The sequence below is a fragment of the Cetorhinus maximus genome, chromosome 20 (genome assembly GCF_964194155.1).
Source record: "Cetorhinus maximus chromosome 20, sCetMax3.hap1.1, whole genome shotgun sequence".
Lineage (NCBI taxonomy): Eukaryota > Metazoa > Chordata > Chondrichthyes > Lamniformes > Cetorhinidae > Cetorhinus > Cetorhinus maximus.
In genome coordinates this window covers 94,270,668-94,292,296 of record NC_135898.1, presented here as the reverse complement: position 1 = coordinate 94,292,296, position 21,629 = coordinate 94,270,668, and the positions used below count along the sequence as shown (strand labels likewise).

The 21,629-nt window shown below is 42.8% G+C and overlaps 1 protein-coding gene across 1 annotated transcript in view; it reads right to left on the bottom strand.

The window, feature by feature from the left end:
* Positions 1-5,623, bottom strand: part of smc3 (structural maintenance of chromosomes 3) — an 85,822-nt gene extending 80,199 nt beyond the window's left edge. The window contains exon 1 of the mRNA XM_078565172.1: positions 5,439-5,623. Coding sequence (XP_078421298.1) covers positions 5,439-5,453 — 15 coding nt within the window. The 5' untranslated portion in view covers positions 5,454-5,623. The remainder of the gene's footprint in view (positions 1-5,438) is intronic.
* Positions 5,624-21,629: the final 16,006 nt, after the last annotated feature.

Genomic DNA, 21,629 nt, shown 5'->3' with positions numbered 1-21,629 from the left:
CTAGACCAGGTAAGGACAACAGATTTCATTCTCTTAAGGACATTAATGAACCAGATGGGTTTTTACAACGATCGGCAATGGTTTCATGGTCATCGTTAGACTTTTAATTCCAGATTTTTACTGAATTCAAATTCGATTGACAGATTCAAAAGTTTGAGGGGCTAACATCTGCTGTGGCAGAATTCGAACCGGGGTCCCCAGAGCACTGCCCGGGTCTCTGGATTACTAGTGCAGCAACAATACCACCACGCCTTAGCCTAGGGCATTTAAAACACAAAAAGATATTTTCATACACAAAGAACATAAACAGCATCTATACATAATCATCTACATACTACAGCATCATATAAAATTTACGGGATAGAATGAGGCCATTCCGCCTAAATGACTGGTGCCAGTGTTTATGCTCCATAGCAGCCTCCCACAATACTTCATTTAACCCCCATCAACATGTACTTCTTAAGAAGATCACTAAGGTTTCAGTAAACTGCAAGTGTAGGTGTATGAAATTTTCATAATGTGCCTATTAGAACAGTGAAAAGCATACAGCAGCAAAATTACAGGTTTTGTCTGGGGAAGAGTACTTTGAGCTCCAACACTCGATGAAAGTACTACTGAGTGCACATCTGTTGCTAATAGAAGCTGAGGTGATAAATTGAGAGCATCATACAATATTAAAGTATAGTGACTCGAGTGTGATTTTCCATAATTTACTGGAATCAGAAAGCACTTCTTTATACTGAAGTTTTGTCTCTAAAAAGCTGTTTAGGCTAGGACAACTGAAAAATTCAAAACTGAGATTGACAGATTTTTGTTTCTAAAGTGTATGAAGGGTTATGGAACCAAGGTAGCTAGGTGGGAGTCAAACTATAGATCAGCCGCAATCTAACTAAATGCTGAAACAAGCCTGTGGGAATGAATGACCTAAGCCTATGTTTCTTGTAAACCTGGTGACACTACTGTAGTGCGCACACAAAAATCACATCAGATACATTGTCTAGAAAGCTTCAATAGTCTAATTCAGTCTAAATGTCTACATAACTTAAATGTAGAGCTACATTTAATATTGGAAGCAATGTTTTGCTTTCTGGTTTGTTTCAAGCATACTGAAATATCTTTGGTAAATGTCCACTTCAATTATTTTTATTTTAAGCGATAACCACATCTATACAAAATACTGGTCAAATGGACCAACACACAAATCAAGGAGCTCAGACAATTTTAGCACAGCTAAAAGCTCAAAGCAATTTGCTGTTGGGTCCTGACGCTCAATTTCTGTTTTGTAATCTATTCCTGCAGCCAGTATTTTATTTTGCATTGTTTTCAAATACTGCTTACTCTCACGTACTATTGAAGTGAGGATAGTATAGAACTGCAATGTATAGATGCTACTAAATGAACCAGCTAGAAGTATTTTCAGCAGTTGGCCAAAAATCTGGGCATTCAAACTGTACTGTTGATCTTGTGTTTGTCTACAGCAGCAAACAGCATCAACCTTCCTGTGTGCAATCCAAAAATAAACAGAGGCATCCAAAACCAATGCTTAATGTCAGAGATGGCAGGATCCCACTGCTGATATGATGCTATATAACTAGCTCTCAAATATTGCATTCAAAAAAGATGGACAAGGGATGTCCATCTTATGCCAGAGGATACAGTAGCAAATTTCACTGAACTCAAAAGTGAAATTTCTTCCATGAAGCATTCAGGCAGATAATAGTAAGGTCTGGTGCATAACAAGCTCTTAGCCTTGCAGGTACTGCCAAGTATAGGCTAAACCTTTTTCACGTGGGAAGGGAGTTGGTTTAAAGGGCATTTACTCCAGCACACTCTTCATTTTTGTCCAACAGCAGTACTGAGGTTTTTAAGCTCAAAGACTGCCTGCGCATAGATAGACCTCATTCAAAGTAGAAAATATATTATAAGTGTGACCAGGAAAAAGTGCTAGGGTTACATGTTAGAATAACAAAAATCAAGAGAAAGAAATTTTTTAAAGATGACCCGATTCTCCACCTGAAAACACTTTGAAGAAACTACACTACCACAGTATATGGTCAATATTTTCAGGTACAATCTTCACCAATTCACCTTGCATAATTTTGCCTAAAATATTACAAATAAAAAAAAACCCTGTGTACATTAAGTGCCAGTAGTATATGGTTCCTTTTTATTGCTTATAAGTCTTAGAATGCACGATTGTATAGTAGAAACAATGTAGGAGTGTGTATATATTCTAAACAACCAAAAAGAATCCTTAACAAAAACTACTGCTTTTATGCTGGGGCTGAGCTAAAGCCATCCTCCAACTAAACATTGGAAAGACTGAAACCATTGTTGCAGTGACTGAAGACAAACCGTTTCCTAGCCACCAGGTCCATCCCTCTCCTCAGCAACTGTCTAAAGCTGAGCCAGACTGCTTGCAACCTTAGTGTCATGACTAAACCCAAGATCAGCTTCCAACCACATGTGTGCCAGCAAAAGCCAGCTATTTCCACCTCCACAGCACTGCCCAACTCCATCCCAGGCCCAGTTCATCTGCTGCTGAAACACTCATCCATCCTTTTGTGACCTCTAGACTTGGATATTCTTGACGGCCTCTCTCATTCAATCCTCTGTAAACTTCAGGACATTCAAAACACTATTGCCCATGTCTTAACTCACACCAAATCCCATTCACCCACCACCCCTGTGCTCACTGACCTACACTAGCTGCTCATTAAGCAACATCTCAATATTAAAATTCTCATTCTTGTTTTTAAATTCCTTCACGGCCTCTCCTTGTGGGAAAGTGGCGAGGTCAATTGAAGGCAACAGATTTTTGAGAAAATTTTGTTAGAAAAAGTAAGTTTACAATTTTTTCAAAAAAACTCACCCCTCCTCATTTTCTACAGCTGAACAAGCCCCAGAGGACTGGAAACAGCTAATGTGGTACCATTATTCAAGAAGGGTGGTAGGGAACCACAGATCAGTGAGTCTAACATCAGGGTAGGGAAACTTCTGGAAAAAATTCCGAGGGACAGAATTAATCTCCACTTGGAGAGGCAGGGATTAATCAAGGATAGTAAGCATGGCTTTGTCAGGGGGAGATCAGGTCTAACAAATTTTATTGAATTTTTAGAGGAGGTGACTGGATGTGTAGATGACAGTAGTGCATTTGATGTAGTCTATATGGGCTGCAGTAAGGCTTTTGACAAGGTCTCACATGGGAGACTGGTCAAGAAGGTAAGAGCCCATGGCAATTTGGCAAATTGGATTCAAAATTGGCTTAGTGGCAGGAGACAGAGGGTGATGGTCGAAGGTTGTTTTTGGGACTGGAAGCCAGTGGCATACTGCAGGGTTCGGTGCTGGGCCCTTGCTGTTTGTAGTGTACATTAATGATCTAGACATGAACATAGGAGGTATGATCAGGAAGTTCGCAGATGACACAAAAATTGGTGGTGTGATAAATTACAAGGAGGAAAGCTTTAGACTACAGGACGATATAGACGGGCTGGTGAGATGGGCAGAGCAGTGGCAAATGGAATTTAATCCTAAAAAGTGTGAGATGATGCCTTTTGGGAGGACTAACAAGGCAAGAGAGTACATGATGAATGGTAGGACCCTAAGAAGTACAGAGGATCAGAGGGACCTTGGTGTGCATGTCCATGGATCCTTGAAGGCAGCAGGACAGATAGATAAGGTGGTTAAGACGACTTATGGGATATTTGCCTCTATTAGTCGAGGCACTGAATACGAGAGCAGGGAGGTTATGATGGAGCTGTATAAAGCATTAGTTAGGCCACATCTGGTGTCCTGTGTGCAGATATGGTCGCCACAGCATAGGAAGGATGTGTTTGCACTGGAGTGGGTGCAGAGGAGATTCACCAGAATGTTGCCTGGATTGGAACCTTTCAGCTATGAAGAGAGATTAGATAAGCTGGGGTTGTTTTCCTTAGACCAGAGAAGGCTAAGGAGGGACCTGATTGAGGTGTACAAAATTATGAGCATAAATAGGGTAGATAGGAAGAAACTTTTCCCCTGAGCGGAGGTCAATAACCAGGGGACATGGATTTAAGGTCAGGGGCAGGAAGTTTAGAGGGGATTTGAGGAAAACCTTTTTCACCGAGGGTGGGGGTATCTCAAACTCACTGCCTGAAAGGGTGGTAGAGGCACAAACCCTCAACATTTATGAAGTATTTGGATGAGCGTTTGAAATGACATGGCATACAAAGCTACAGGCCAAGTGCTGGAAAATGGGATTATAGTAGATAGGGGCTTGATGACTGGCGTGGGCATGATGGGCCGAAGGGCCTCTTTCCGTGCTGTAAAACTCTAGGTCAAGATTTTACGGCCCCCCCACCCCCCAGGTTGCAGCAAGCCATTTAAATCTCCATTCAGTTCAGCGGGACTGTAATATCCCGCCAGGCGGGGGGGGGGGGGGGCTGTAAAATCCAGGCCCATGACCCTATTGCTCTGGCACCCCTGTTCCACTGACTCCAGCCTGTTGTGCCAACCTAACCCCCTTGCCCTACCATTGTCAACCATGCCATCAACCTGAAACAAAAACAGAATTACCTGGACTCAGCAGGTCCGGCAGCATCGGTGGAGAAGAACAAAATTGACGTTTCGAGTCCTCATGACCCTTCAACAGAACTAAGTAAAATTAGGAGAGGGGTGAAATATAAGCTGGTTATATTTCACCCCTCTCCTAATTTTACTTAGTTCTGTTGAAGGGTCATGAGGACTCGAAACGTCAACTCTTTTCTTCTCCGCCGATGCTGCCAGACCTGCTGAGTTTTTCCAGGTAATTCTGTTTTTGTTTTGGATTTCCAGCATCCGCAGTTTTTTGGTTTTATGCCATCAGCCTGCTTCCTTAGCTCATGCGTTATGAAACTCCCTTCCCACCCAGACTCCATCCTTGTGTCCACTTTCCCCCTAACACGTTTTCACACTTTAAAGTGAATGAAAGTTTCCCTCTTTACACTGATTATTATGGGTAACCTAACAGGTCAGGTTCACACATCAACAACCCGGAGCCCCCCCCACCCCCTCTGAAGAGTGTTCACCAGGACAGCGGCAGCTCCCCATATCCCGCCTGCTCTTTTGAAACCTGACTTCCCTTGTGCTTGTGGCAATTCCCCAACTATCAGCCTGAAACGTCACCGAATGAGTGGGCTTCCCACTTCTATGAATAAATGTAATGAGGGAGTTAAAATAGATCCACCGGGGGGGGGGGGGGGGGGGATTGGCCTATCGAAGCCGGGGCCTGTCACTCAGGCTTCCCGCATGCAGAGTAACCGGGTCGCGCTGGACTAAAGCTGAATTGAAAGCCGCCGGGTGTTCATTCCACCGCCTGCAGCCTGGGTGACCGGCCGCTGCCGTTCCCGCTCCCGGAGCCGCCGCTCTCCAGGTGAGCGCTGCCCCGCGGGGACCGGGAAGCCGGAGCCCGGGCCTTTTACCTGTTTAATGTACATTTCTCCGCTTCGCCTTCACACCCCCCCCCCCCTCAGCGGGAGCGGCACCAACTTTCGGCAAACAGCAGCGGCGGCGCCGACCCTCCGACTGTCGGTCTTTATGATCAACAACAAACTCCCGTCGCCGGAAACTCGGGGGGGGGAAAACAACCAAAATAAACCCCAAAAGCGGCAAAACTCCGAGAAAATGGCGGCTCCCCCCCCCGTCCTGTACTAACTCAGAGTCTGGGGGGGGGGACATAAATATAACAAGGGAAATATGTGGGATTGTAGCCTCCTGTTGAAACAAAAATTCGTCATTATTAAATAATTCATTTATTGTAGTCTTTATTTTTTGGTGCGTTCGTTTACATTTAAAATAGGAGAAAGTTTTAATCTCCTACATAGTCTCTTCTCCCCCCCCATCTTTGATATTATTGGTATGATCCCAGTGAGGTCAAAGGTTCGGCGCCAAAAGGAAGTCCTGCGCCTGGATCTGAGCTTGGTATTAAAGGGGCATGTCATATGTCCCTTTAAACATTGTCAGCCTTTATGTCGGAGGGCATTTATTTTAGAGTGAGTGTTAGGGATAATGTGAATCTCATGCATCTTGGTTGTTGTTGCATGTGTTTCATTGGTTCAAGGTCTTGAGGATTTATTTTTGCCCAAATCTAACTGCAAACATCCAAAATCTTTCTAAAAACAGAAAATGCTGGAAAAACTCAACAGGTCTAACAGCATCTGTGGAGAGAGAAACAAAGTTAATGTTTGGAGCCCAAGCAGCAAGGGAGAGTGTCCTGAGGATGAAGCGGCTACTGCCTCAATATTAACATCAATGAAATTGGGAGCCCAATTTAAAATCCACTTCTGCTGTACCAGTTTCCCACTGGCCCAATGGTTGAGAAACCCAGCAATGAAAGGGAGGTGGCGCTACAGAGCAAGGCTTTTTTCAGCGCATCCTGTGGATCAGGAGGAGGCGTGCTCCCCTCGCCTTTAAGGAAGTTTTTGGCCTCCACCTGCCAATTGCAGCGACTGTCTTCTCCTCCCACCCCCAATCGCTGAACACCTCTACCAACACCCACCACCCCACCCAATCTTGGCCTCTTTCTCCCCTTCCACGTTTGCCAACTGCCTCTTTGCACACCCCCAGCCCCAATCGCAGACCTTCCCCTCTCCTGATTGCTCGAGACTGCTTTTGAAGGTCACTGACTGTGGCCTCCTGCCACTGGTTTTTCCTCCCAGGCCAGGCTTTCAATTTGGCTAATTGCCAGGTGGAAAACAGAACAAAAATGTTATTATGAGGTCCTTAATTATTATGAGATTCTTCAGCAGTCTCCCAGACAACCGCCCCGTAAATATTAGAGCCTAGACGTTTTTCCATGGGCAAGTAAGGAAGAAAAATTAGTTGGATAATTTGTGCCATGCACGCACTTTCTAGCTATAAAGCAGCAATGGTTGAAGTTTTAGGACGGCAACAATGCATCCTTTCAGCCACATGAGAGCACATGATAGAGGTTGACCTCATTTGCAGGAAGAAAAATAGCAATTTACAAAAAGAACACTGGCAAGAACTTAATCATCAAACATTTAAGTAGGTGTGGCTGGTCATTGTGGCTCAGGAATACCTCGATAACTGACCAAAAATTATGAAGAATGCATGTCTGGTAAATTTACATTTTAGGAAAAGGCTGAAGTGCTGTAAAACTTTATGTAGATTTAAGTTTGGTGGAAAAATTGTTCATTCAACTATGCAATGTACATGATGTACAACCACTTATATTGTAACATAAAAATAAGGTAATTGATTGTAGTAAGCATACAAGCATAGAGTTTAATAATACATTTGTACAAAGAAAATTATTTCAGGGATATGGGGAAAAGGGGGGGGGGGGAGTGGAACAAACTGAATTGCTCTTTGAAAGAGCTGGCACAGGATCAATGGGCTGAATGGTTTCCTTCTGTACAATTCAATGATTCTATAATAGTTAGGTCACAGTTAGAGCTGCTACAAACACAATGGGCAACTGGCGTCCTTCTGTGCAGAATGCCTCAATGTCACGTTTAAGTTCCCAGTAATAGGTTGGTATTTGATAGATCAAGAAGCACGTGCTCCATAGTACTATTGATGACTAAATATGTTTTTTTCCTCCATATTGAAAATAAAGTACAGTACGGCAATGCAGGATTGGAATTTTGGGAAGCTGTGACATTGACATAGTGTCCCGTGGAACTCAGAAATGAATTGCTAAATGCCAAAAGAGAACAACAACCATGTGATGTAAAGATAACACTAAGTTAAATTGCTAATGGCAGGAGGAAATAATCAACATTTAAAAGTACCTCAATATGTGTCCGAATTGTTTGTCATAATTACTCATCCTACGCAGTGACTGCAGTAGCATTGAGATCACATTTAGAAAATTTCAACAATTTCAGCTGACTGATTACCTCCAATTTTACTCTTCATGATAATTCTAGGACACCATCAAATTATAGGAAAAGAAAGACTTGCATTTATATAGCACCATGACCTCTGGACATCCCAAAGCAACTTAGAGCTTATGAAGTATCCTCGAAGTGTGGTCACTTCAAAGTTAACTGGACCAGCCACATAAATACTACACTTACAAGAGACGAGGCTGAGTACTCTGTGGCAAGTGACTCACCTCCTGACTCCACAAGCCTTTTGACCATTTAAAAGGTAAAGCCAAGAGTGTGATGGAATGCTGTCCGCTTGCCTGGATGAGTGCAACTCCACTCAAGAAGCTCAACAACATCCAGGACAAAGCAATCTGCTTGATAGGCACCCCATTCACTACCTTAAACATTCAATCCAGCCACTACTGGTAGCAGTGTGTGCCATCTACAAGATACATTGCAGCAATTCACCAAGGGTCCTTCAACAGCACCTTCCAAAACCGCAGCCTCAACCACCTAAAAGAACAAGGGCAGCAGGCGCATGGGAACACCACCACATCCAAGTTCTCCTCCAAATCACACATTGTCCTGACTTGGAAATATATCACCATTTCTTCACTGCTGGATCAAAATCCTAGAATTCCCTCCCTTCACCACACGGACTACAGTTCAAGAAGGTGGCTCACAACAACCTTCTCAAGGGCAATTTGGGATGGGCAATAAATGCTGGCCTTGCCAGCAGTACTCACATCTCATGAATGAATACATGAAGAAAAGAATGTGGGTAAATGCAACAGCCAATTTTGCATAAGGCCCACAATAGCGATGAGATAAATGATCAGGTAATCGGGTTTTGCAATCTTGATCAAGGAATAAACGTTGGCCTGCTCACCAGTGAGAACACCCCTGCTCTAGTGTCATGGTATCTTTTATGTCCACCTGAGGGAGCAAACAGGACCTTTTAAATATCTCATCTTAAAGATGACACCTCCGACAATGCTGCACTGAAGTGTCAGTCTAAGCCTCTGGGATGGTGCTTGAAGCCACAACCTTCTGACTCCAGTGAGAGGGCTACCACTGAACTACAGCTACAGAATAGGAGAGGAGACCGGATAAATCAAGATTTAATGATTAGATGTGATCAAGTTTGGGTTTTAAAAGCCTGTAAATTGTGAGAAGGAGGGAAAGACTGGGAAAGTTAAGGAGAATCAATAAACAGTGCAATGAGCTTTATCAGGCACCATGAGAATAAAATGAGATAAAATGCTTGTGCAGTAGTTTTGGATTTTAAATAGGACAAGAGCATAAAGTTCAAAGTTATGATGACAACAGTAGTATAAACTAGAGAAAGACAAGAAATATTGAGATAGAAGATCACCCATCTGACAAAAAGGCTTTACTAGGAAGTGTATAAAGGAAATGTATAAAATTAACTTTCTGTGACTGCACCTCCCTTCCTATTGGGAAAGTGTCTAAACTCCTCTCAACACTTCCGTAGCTGCATAACTAACTTTAAATCCAGAATTCTTGAGTACATAAACCACTTACTCAGCAATATGTTATTTGAAGTTCAAATGATTTAAACAGTTCAAAGTAAGGGAGGTGGCCAAACAGCTTGGTCAGATGGATGGGTTTTCAGAGGGGTTTTAAAGAATGGGAAAGAGCTGGAAAGGCGGGGTTATTTTGGGGATGCATAGTGCTTGATCAGTTGGAGCCACAAATACCATGGCGGGCAAAGGGATTAGGGATACCAGAATCAATGGAATTAGATCGCCCCCTTAATCTTTTATATCGATGGAATACAAGCCTAGACTTTGCAGCTTCACCTCACAATTTAACTCTTTAACCCAGAGCATATGCTTTGCCATGGATGCTCCCTTGCAATGTGATCGTGGTTTGCAAGCCACATCAATATAAGAATATAAGAACATAAGAAATAGGAGCTGGAGTACACCATTTGGCCTTTGAGCCTGCTCCACTGTGCAACAAGATTGTGGCTGATCTTCCACCTCAATTCCACCTTCCTACACTATCGCCATGTTCCTTAATTCCCTTTCGTCCCCAAAAATCAAAGATTGGATAGGCTTGGGTTGTTTTTCTTGGAACAGAGGAGACTGAGGGGAGATTCAATTGAGGTGTTTAAAACTATGGAGGGCCAAAATAGAGTGGATAGAAAGGCCTATTTCCCTTAGCAGAGAGGATAATAACCATTTTACATTTAAATAACTGGCAGATTAATTAAAAGGGAGTGAGGAGAATTTTTTTTATCCAGAGAGTGATGGGCATCTGGAACTCACTGTAAATAAAGACAGAAATCTTCATCATATTTAAAAAAAAACTTGTATATATCTTGATGTGCCAGAACCTACAGGGGGCTACAGAGCTGGAAAGTGGGTTTTAGTTGGATATCTCTTTTTTAACTGGTACAAGAACAATGGATCAAATGGCCTCCTTATGTGCCACAAACCTTCTGTTTCTATGGATACACAGGTTGTTGTGGAGTCGAGGGTGGTGATAGAGAGGTAGAGGTGGGCCTTGTCTGCAAACATGTGGAAACTCAGGCGATGCGTACTGTTAGTATCAATCAAGAGACACGATCTATGATTAATCTATAGCTCAGTGTTGCAGAAATGCTGCATTTAGCCACCAAGCTCAATAACCTAAGACTTGGATTCATTTCTATCTACTTTCTTTCAATCGTTTCCATGAGTTTTGATAAATACATTGACCAGAGCCTGACATGGTATCTTACAAGAAGTCGCAATAAATTTTGTCCTTCATACATAGTCAATATTACATCGTTTTACAGTTCTATTTATACTTCCAAAATCCTATTTGCTTTGACAATCATTGGCATTCAATTTAAGAGCAACTCATCATTTGGGCAACTATCAAATTTTCCCTGTCTCATCCTATTTCATACAATAACCTTTATTGTTGAATCATATTTGCTATTTTTAGTATCAATGCGATTCACTTCACATTTCTCAGCTTTAAATGTCATTTTCTATCCATCCGTTCAACTGCTATGTCTCTTTACATCCTCAAACTATGTCCCTTTTCTCAGAGAACTCTGGTCTCCTATACTTCTGGAATAATTCACGGATTTAGATATCCTACTTACAACCCTCTCAATGAGGTCATTCATAGATATTAGGGAGTGGAAGGGTCCCATGCTTTTCCTGAGCAAAGACATGCCAGAGGAATGATTTAATCCTTTAAAGAATAATCTGAGTCCAAGCTTCAGCTTTGTAGCAAAGATTTCGTACTGAGTTATGGCTCTGAGTTTGAGATCATTAAGACATTAAGAAAGGCTTCAAGAACTCAAGTACTTTTCGTTCTGATTCAGTCATTTGCAATCGTGGAGGGAACTGGCAAAGTGGATTTAAAGAGGTTCTTTGTGGCATCCTCCAATGGATACATTCATCAGGATAGTCTGTATCTGAATCCTACTGACTAGAAGATAACAGGTTTCATTTTAGGCCTTGGTGAGTTACTGCCACTACTATTACGACTCATACAACAACAACTTGCATTAAAAAAGCAACTTTAGTGCAGAATAATGCTCCACAGATTTGTAAACAAAACAGTTGGGTCCAGGCAAAAGAAGAGGGTAGTGAATGTCTGGAATTCTCTACCCCAGAGAGTTGTGGAGACTAGATCACAAAGTATTTAAAGAGGAAGTAGGTAGATTTTTGAAATATCGGAGAGTTGAGGGCAATGAGGAGCTGGCACGAAAGAGGATTTGAGGCCCAGGGCAGATCAGCCATGATCTTATTGAATTGCGGGGCAGGCTTGAGGGGCCAAATGGCCTACTCCTGCTCCTATTTCTTATGTTCTTATGATCCCAGCTAGGGCGATAATTAATTCCAGCACCCCTTGGCTAGTAACAGGGAAAATTAGATAGGGACAGTGCTCTTGACTGCTGCCCAGTGATTTCTTTTGGGGGAAAAATATGCTTCCATGGGCAGAATGTGACTTTGATGTTAATGAAAGTCAATAGTTGTCTGACACTCACTATCTAGGTTCACAAACAGAGAATGACTATTTGGATGAATGCCAGTAGTCAATCCCTTTGAAGGAAGATTGGGAAGGAAACTGGCAAAAATATTTTCTCTATTTAATTCTCAGTGGATTGGTGAAATACATAGGGACAATGTTCCTGATCCTTTCACCATAGAAAATGCATAATTCCTGGGGTGCAAGATCTGCTGTTTGCTGCTTTTACCTTGCCCAAGGACTTCTGGGCCTTTCCTGGGTATTGGGGATTGCGCTGTAACTGCAGTAGGGTGCCAGAGCACTCAAAGAACACAGTGCTGTGCACTGCCTTGGGCCTTTGGCAGCCCAAAGCATTTAAGTTAGATAAATTTTATGAATTTCTACAGCTCTGGGATTCTTAAGCCTTTTCAGTAACCTCTGACTGCCAAAGGAGACTGGCATGCAGAAAGCACTGATTTTCAAGGCTCAGCAAGCAACTGAGGTGTGGTAGAGTGTTGGATACAGTTTGGTGGATCTTAATGAAGTCTTCATAGTCTTTAGTAGGTTAACTGTATGTATTTATTAACTACAAGAACTATGTACGTATACATAGTAAAGGGTTCAAACAAGGTGCTCTCTCCATGCTTGTATCTGCATGCGGCCCTGTCCAACACTAGACTGACCCCCTAGGCAGGTCATGTGTTCTCTTACATCACTGTGTGAGCGGTACTGTACTCAGTCCCACTTTAACCCTATATGTGCCAGATCTTTATGCTACACCTCCCCCCATAAGTAGTTATTTAATGTATTTCAAGTTATTCTAGTCTACCCCATATATTTACATCACTGTTACTACCCAATCTCCCCCTTCAAGCCTCTGAGTTCAGAGTTTCAGGCGGTCTGGAAGCCTTATAACTCTTCTATATCTCGTTCGCACTACTGTTGGAGGAGTGGTAAGCTCTGTCATTGCAGATAAACTCTGTTGATTTGGAGGTTGTTTTCGCGTCTGAGTTTCTTTTCATCCTTTATTCCCATTCCTTGGTATTGAGCCACTCTTTGTCGATTCGGCAGTTCCAGTGGATGTTGTTCCATCCCATTTTTTTGCAGGGTGGATGAACATTGTGCTCATCATCATGTCATTTTTTTTCCTCTTCTTCCTTCATTGTGTGGGTCATCACGATGTCCTCCTTGATGGAAGATGGCCATTCCAGTTATGAGGATACGGTTTTATAGTAAGTTCGCCTTTGCGTTTGGCTGTGTGGTGTGCTGTTGGCAATGCACGGCTGCTACTTGGTTCCAGCATCATCTGTGGCCCTGTCATGCTGGCCGGGAGTTGCCGCATTTGCTCTGTGGTCGCAGTGTTGACTTCATCAGCAGTCGTCAAAGCCAGAGGTAGAGGCTCTTCAGGCTGTTGGTTGCTCTCCAGTCTATTCTCCACTGGAGGCGTTGTGGTAACCATCTGAGCGGTTGGCTGGTCTGACCAATGAGGGTATTCCGGCACCTGTTATGAAAATGGGCAAACCTGCTCTGCAAAGAGAGAAGACAGTTCACAACCTAAGTCCCAGTCAGGACACTCTTTCTTGTTGGAGCTCTTGGGAACTTGCAGCTCTGTATAATTTATGACAGTGGTTCTCTTGACATCTTCTACCATTTTGAGGAGATCCAGGGACACACCGGCATCTCTGCTCAAGAGAGAAAAAGACTGGTTATGGATGCATCAGCTCAAAAATTTGTTTGCTGCCGTACCATAGTGGTTCCAGAATCATACCTATGACCAGAAGTCAGATTCTTCTGGGCCCATAGAGTGACGGGTCTGTTGTTTGAAGCCAGAGGTCTCTCAGCCACAGTTCTTTGTCTGATAGGGCTGTAACACTGGCTCCCATGTTCAATTTAAGGATTGTGTAAGTTGGGAATCTGGTTTTTTACATTGCAGTTTTTTAAACACCAATTTCTGACTACTGAACTATTTAAAAGTTTCTCAGGGCTTGCTTTATCCTGGAATTGAAAAGTAGTTTTAGCTCATGACTGCTAGGTTTGCTGACTCTGCACTCTGGGAGTTGAAGCTGATATTCAAGAGATGCCATGGAGTCTTCTGCTGCAATTTAAATTTCTGCCTTCAGCTTCTAAGCCTTTCTTTGGCACTTTACCCAGCTAATTTTCCTCTGCGTGTCTGCCTCTCGAGCTTTTCTTCAGGTCAGAATGATTCTTTGAATTTTTCTTTAGCCATGCAGGGTTTAGTTTTTCTCTGCATTTTTTGAAAGATTTTGGGTTTTTCCATTTGTTGCCACCATGTTGTAGGATGCTGGTAGGTCTTAATGAAGCCTTCATAGTCTTAAGTAGGTTAACTGTACGTATTTATTAACTACAAGAACATGTACATATATACAGTAAAGGGTTCAGGCTAGGAGCTGGTTTCATGCTTGTTTGTACACACGGCTCTGTCCAACACTAGACTGACCCTTAGGTGCAGGTCATGTGTTCTCTTACATCACTGTGTGGGTGGTATTGTACTCAGAACCACATTAACCCAAACATGCCGGACCCTTATACTCCATGCAGGACTTCTATTCCCCCTCTATCCCACCATGGGGCTGACCATCAATAGGCATTGCCCCAAGCCATGAACTAACAAGTGCTCCATTTTAGGAAGAACATTTGAGCCAGGGATAAGATGCAATGTCAGCTTAATAGGAAGATACCAGAGAAGATATAGCTATATTGGGAGTCTTAAAAAAGCTAGGGTTGTATTCACTGGAGCAGAGAAGGATAAGGGAGGTGTAATGCAAATGAAAGGGTTTGAAAGGGTAAGCAATGGTAGATTATTTTCACTGGTTGGCAGAATGGTAATGAGGGCACTTAAATTTAGGATTACAGTCCTGTAGTTTTAATTTAAAGTTTCTTAGTTCAAATTGCCTGCAAATTCAATTTTAACTAAATTCTCACTTTGAAATGTTAATTATATAGCTTTGAAATGTTAATTCTATATCTTAATTTAAATTACTGGATAATTTAAAACAAAATTTGTGCAAAATTAACTTTGGGTCATGAGCAATGGATTATAGAACTGGAAATATAATCAGGAGGATAGATGTTTCTCACATAAATGATTATAATATGGAATACATTATCACAAGTGGCTATTGAAGACAATTGAATCACAACATTTAAGAGGGAATTGGATTAACACCTGAAGAAGGAAAATATTAAGGAAAGCAAGGAACGAAAAGGAAAGTGAGACTAGCTCCGATGTTGCGTTCTTAATGGTCACTGGTATGACAGGCTGAAATAGCCTTTGATTCTGCTTAAACATCCATGGATTTATGAGCTAGGAGAATTAACTCCTAAGGAAGCTTCAAGGTAAACATGAATAATGATGAGTTGTACAGTTGATACTAGGAATTTCTGACAGAATAATATTCCAGAAAATGCAATAAAAGCAAATTCGGTTGAATCATTTGAAAAGGAAGTGGGCAGTTTCCTGATTCAGTAGGGAGTGGAGGGATATGGGTTTGGCTTTTGGGTGGAGTGATGTTTAAAAAAAGGCTGTTTAAACAAAAAGGCCAGAGCTAGCATCCTTACACGTGGAAAAGGGTGAGTTATTGTAGTTGCTAACTTTCTCATGTTCTGACAGCATGATGTAATTTATTAAATTGAGAAACCTGAATAAAAAGGGGAAGGCCCATAGTGAAAAATACTAGCAGGGCTGAAAAGAGTTGGATAAAACTTGATGTGGGTTATGAAGCAGCAATTTGATGATACCTCACTTTGTTTTACAATGATAGCACTGGTAAGTGCAGGTCATGTCTAACAGAGTTTAGAGCTGCCCATTCTAGCATCTCAACCACATCAAAAAAGGACTAGGTGGTACAGAAGTATGCAAGGGACACTTTGTATTTCAGTGCTAAAAATCTTGGAAGTAGGTGCTGTGTTAATTTAACCCTTTGGGTCACAAAATTCAGTTCCTTTAGCACTATGGGGGCCATTCCAGAACCAAAATGGCACTCGTACCGCTTTCTCTCACCTTGCTGAGAGTATGGACAGATGTGTTATGAGTTTGCACAGAAGTGTGCAAAATATCCTGACCTCAGTCAGCACCTACCTCTGATTTTTAAATTCATTTTATGGGATGTGGGCATCGCTGGCTTGGCCAGCATTAATTTCCCATCTCTAATTGCCCTTGGGAAGGTAGTGGTGAGCTGCCTTCTTGAACCGCTGCAGTCCCTGTGGTGTAGGTACATCCACAGTGCTGTTAGGGAGGGAGTTCCAGGACTTTGACACCAGCGCTGCCATTTGGACCTCACCTCTCTAGTTACTGCTTTCTCTTAAACACACACAGATAAGCATGCATTCAGGAGCACAAAGGATCCCTGTCCCACCCTCCACTCCCCCTGCCACAAGTGGAATTTATAGGGATCAACAACAATTGACAGTGTCGTTGCAGATTACTTCTTACTTGCAGCTCGAGTTTGTGGAAGTGCTGGGTGCTTTGAGGAGTTGGTTCCAGTTGGGGAAGTCTATAGGCAGTGGTGCTCCATGTGGGGAAGTCATTGGTTGCTACAGCAAAGCACATCACTTGCTCACACTCATGGATGTCACAGTAGCAGTCCCCCATGGGCTGGAGTGTGAGAGGGAGATGATGTAGAAACAGCAAAGAAATGACATGCTGCTCACAGAGGGAGAAGGAGGGTGACAAGAGCTCTCAGCAGTAGGCCTTATCCACGTAGAGTCTACCAGGAGCACTTCATTACCTCCACCTAAGCCATGAGCAGTGTCTGCATCGCCTATGATCATGAAGGAGGTGCTCACAGAGCTCTTCCACCTCTTAGAAGCAGACCTGCAGTCTCAGAGCAGGACAAGGGTGGTGTTGGCAGTGGCTGTGAACATGGCCATAGTCCTTATTTTCTTTGCATCGGGATCCTTCCAGCCTGGAGCAGGTGACATATTTATCATCTCTTACCATCCATTCTGATATCAGAGAGGTGACAGAATCCCAGTTTGCCAGGGAAGGAGATGTCATTGTCTATTCTCCAAACAGAGAAATGCAGCTAGAGTGTGCACATATGAAGAGGAGTCATATTCAACTTGAAACGTTAACTCTGTTTCTCAGTCCACAGATGCTGCCTGACCTGATGAGTATTTCCAGCACTCCCTGTTTTTGTTTATTGCAGGGTCTGCCAGGATAGCAGGCTTCCCCATGGCACAGGGTGCTAACACCTTCCCACACACGGATTGGCAAAGCTGATTACTACTCAGTGAATGTGCAGTTGGTGTGCAACCACACTCAGTGCGTGCTACTGAATGCCCATCATCCTGGCAGCAGCCATGATGGTTCATTTTGTGCCAAGCTGCATTTCCATCTATCCTTCAGGTGCCAGTTCAAGCCAGAAGGGTAGCTGTTGGATAACAAGAGTTAGTTGCTCTCCACCTGGCTGATAAATTGTCTCTGAAACTTAACCATACATGGCTAGCAGGAGTACAATGAGAGGTATCATGCCACCAAAAAAAAAACCATGATTGAGGTGCTGAATCGATGGTTCTGCTGCCTCAACCACTCTGGAAGAATCTTCGAACACTCACTGGAGCAGGTGTCCCGATTCGTGCTGGTTTATTGCACCCTCCACAACCTGGGTCATCACGAGGGCACAGCCCTTGTTACCAGGGCTTCTCCTCACCTCTCCCCAGTGTCTCCCCACCATCTCAGAAGAAGGAGAAGGAAGACAAGGAGGAACAAGGGAGGAGGCAGCTGGCATATCCACATTCCAGCTAGGCTATCTGTGAACACCTAATATGTCTCTGGCTCCCGTGAATACAACCCAAATTTCCCATTGTACAACATTCACACACTTTACCATCCATCTGTTATGGACTATCACCCTCTTGGCCACAAACCTGAAATAAAACCACCACAAAGCAACCATTCCATACCAACTTTATCTAACAAAACATCCAATATTCTATATGAAACTCAACTAATAAACCTTGTGCATTCCCTTAGCACCTGTCTTGTTGCCATTCCTGACCTAGTGTTCCTCTGCAATACTAGCCCTGTGGCTGAAAGAAAGCTACTGAGATACAGTTGAGGGGAAAAAGGAATAGAAGGTTATGTTGATAGGATGAGATGAAGTTAGGTGGGAGGAGTCTTAAGTGGAGCATAGGTGCCAACATGGACAGGTAGCAGAGCATTCCAAATTAAAGGCAAAATACTGCGGATGCTGGAAATCTGAAACAAAAACAAAAACAAAAAATGCTGGAAAAACTCAGCAGGTCTGACAGCCTCTGTGGCGAGAAAGACAGAGTTAACGTTTTGAGTCCATATGACTCTTCTTCAGAGCAAAAGGGAAGTAGAAATGTGGTGAAATATATACTGTTTAAGGGGGATGGAATAGGTGAAGCTGGATAGAAGACCAGCGATAGGTGGAGGCAAAGGAGAGATTGCAAAAGATGCCATAAACCATATTGTTAATAGTGGTGGTACTGGCTAAAGGAGGTGCTAATGGTGACATTAAGAGTGGAAAGCAGAATGTGATAATGGCCAGACCAGGGTAAGCACTCTGGAAAGTGACAGATGGCCCTAGTGGGGATGGGGTTGGGGGAGGGGACAGTGGTGGGAAAAAAGATCGAAAAGGCTAAAAGCTGGGGATAAAACAATGAATAAAAATGGAAATAAATTTAAGGAATAATAATAATGAAAGTGGGAAAAATAAATAAATAAAAATAAAAATGAATATACAAAAAAGGAGGGGATGAAAAAGGGGTGGGGATGGAGGAGAGAGTTCGTGGTCTGGAACTTTCCAAGTGTTCGTTAAACCATAACTCAGAGCCCAAGTCTTGAGAAGAAGAGAACTAAGTGAAGAAATAATGGACTGGTACAATTGAAAGAATGAAAGCCATGTCATTTTACAAAATGTCCTACTCAAGGGACTTGAGCTCATAATCTAGGCTGCCATTTCAGCGCAATACAGAGGTGCTCTGTTTTGAATGAGACATTAAACCAAGGCTCCACCTGCCCTCCCAGACAGATGTAAGATAAAGACGTTATTCAAAGACAGGAGGAGTTCTCCCAGTGTCCAGGCCAACATTTATCCCTTAACTAACATCATTAACATAGATTATCCAGTCACTTATTCCATTGCTGTTTGTAGGACTTTACTGTGTACAAATTAACCGCCACATGTCCAACATTATAACAATAACTTTCTTAGACTTTAGGACAATGGGCAGTAAGACTCTACCACCGGCCCTGGTCCATCGCAATCTCTTCCACTCCAGCCCAAGTGGTGTCCCGCTTTTGGACATGCTCTTTAATTGTACTTCACCAAGTCATCTTTGGCCGGCCCCATCTTCTTCTTTGGCTTTGCGATGTCTACTCTACTGCCACTCTGGTGAGGTGTACGTCCAGGAAGCAAAGGACATGTCCTGCCAATCAGTCATCTCTCCATCACGATATCTAGCAGGCGCCTCTGACCAGTCCTCTGAAGCGCTCCCTCATTGGCGACGTTGTCTCTCCATGTGATGTTCAGGGTCTTACGTAGGCAGCACTGGCGAAAGATGTCCAACTTATGTGACTCCTTGGCTGTTCTCTTCCATGTTTCACTGGCATAGATTGTGAATGGTATGGACATGTAGAGTTGCAGCTTGATGGCCGTGTTGATGGTGTTGGTTGCCCACACTGTACCGAGCCGCTGGAAGACGATGCTGTGTTGCTGATTCTTGTGTGGACATTGATTTCTACATCACCCTCCCAGGAGATGTTGCTTCCTCGATTAGGGAAGTTGTTGACATCCTCCATGTTCTGATGCCCAACGGTGATGGGGAGGGTAGGGGGTGAGCACCTGTTGCCATCCAGTCATCATTGTCTTGGTCTTCTCGCAGCTGACGTGTAGACCAACTTGGTGCCGCTACTCTCAAAACTGGTCGTCATGTCATATCATAACAATGACTCCACTTCAAAAAAGTACTTGGCCATAAAACATGTGACGTGAGAAAAAATTAATTCACACGACGAGTGGTTCGAGTCTGGAGCGCGCTGCCTGCAAGTGTGGTGGAAGCAGGTTCAATCCAGGCATTCATAAGGGCATTAGATGGTTTTTAATAGAAACAATGTGCAGGGGTATGGGGAAAAGGCAGGAGAATGGCAATAGGTGATAATGGTGCAGACACGATGGGCCAAATGGCCTCCTTCTGTGCAGTTAAAATTCTGTGATATGTCCTGAGGTTGTGACAAGCACTTGATAGATGCAAGTCCTTTTTTTCCTTCTCTTTTACAAAAATATCTTCCAAAACAGCAACGTTCAGGTTTAAATTGGGACTATTGACCATTTCTGCCCAAATTCTATGGCAATCACTAATAGGATTTTCTTGATAATGTTTTGAAGAGTTTCTAAGATTATACAGGCCTTCCGGATTTCACCTCTACACAGTAATCTAAATGGAAGTGAATATGCCTATATTATAATAAATCTGTGGTACCCCAAGTGCATTTTATGCTCATTTAACTGCTGTTGCAAGTACTGTGTACTGCATTACCTTTTTTCATGTTCATATGTCGGTGGTATTAAATGAAGAAAAATATCATTCAAATGTAATTATTAAAATTACAGATCCTTTAATGTTTTTTGGGTGGAGGATAAGTGCTCCTCAGTTAAAGAGATGGTCAATTATTGTCTTTACTACAATTCTTTGTGGGGAGCTTCAATCTAGGTAGTGGTATTGTCACTGGACTAGTAATCCAGAGACCCAGGGTAAAGCTCTGGGGACCTGGGATTGAATCCCACCACATCAGATGGTGGAATCTGAATTCAATAAAAATCTGGAATTAAAAGTCTGATGATGACCATGAGACCCTTGCTGATTTTTGTGAAAACCCATCTATCTGATTCACTAATGTCCTTTAGGGAAGGAAATCTGCTGTCCTTACCTGGTCTGGCCAAATGTGACTCCAGACCCACAGCAATGTGGTTGACTCTTAAATTTCCCCTGAACAAAACAGGGCAGGGCAATAAATGTTGGCCTAGTCAGTGATACCCACATCCCGTGAATGAATGAATAAAAAAGAATTCTACCACTAACAGCTCGATTTCCATGGCCGCAGACATAAAAGGCTAATTCTTGAATCTGTCAAGATACCCGAGTCCAGTGAACACAAAAGCTAGTGGGGCCTGGCAAATGGAGGGTGCACCACATTAAAATATCTTATTTAAAATAGTCTTTAGAAAAACAGCAGGAATGAAGACTTGCTGTATAATTTATTTGCAAATGACACTTGTGACATTACACTCCTTCAAAAAGAGCCTGCGCTATATCCTTTTCCCCACAACTGTTCTAAACCAATACAATTTTTTTTAGGAAGAGGTTGTGGTGAGAAGAGTGTGTTCATTACATCGTGTTAGTCAATGGTGTAGTGGTATTGCTAGTAATCCAGCAGGCCCAGGTTAATGCTCATGGGGCATGGGTTCAAATCCCACTGCAGCAGCTGGTGAGCTTTAATTAAAATCTGGAATTGAACAAGTAACGGTGACAATTGTAAAAACCCATCTGGCTCACCCTGACCTACATGTGACTCCAGACCCACCACAATGTGACTGAGTTTCAACTGTCCTCTGAAATGGCCTAGCTAGCCACTGAGTTCAAGGGCAATTAGGGATGGGCAACAAATGCTGGTCATGCCCATGTCCCATGAAAGCATACATTTTTTTTAAAATCAACTATTTTTTTCCCCATTTGAAACATTATTTTATTGACACTATACAGAAAAACATACAAATAAACAGCACTGCACATATTCCCAAAACGTATTGCTCC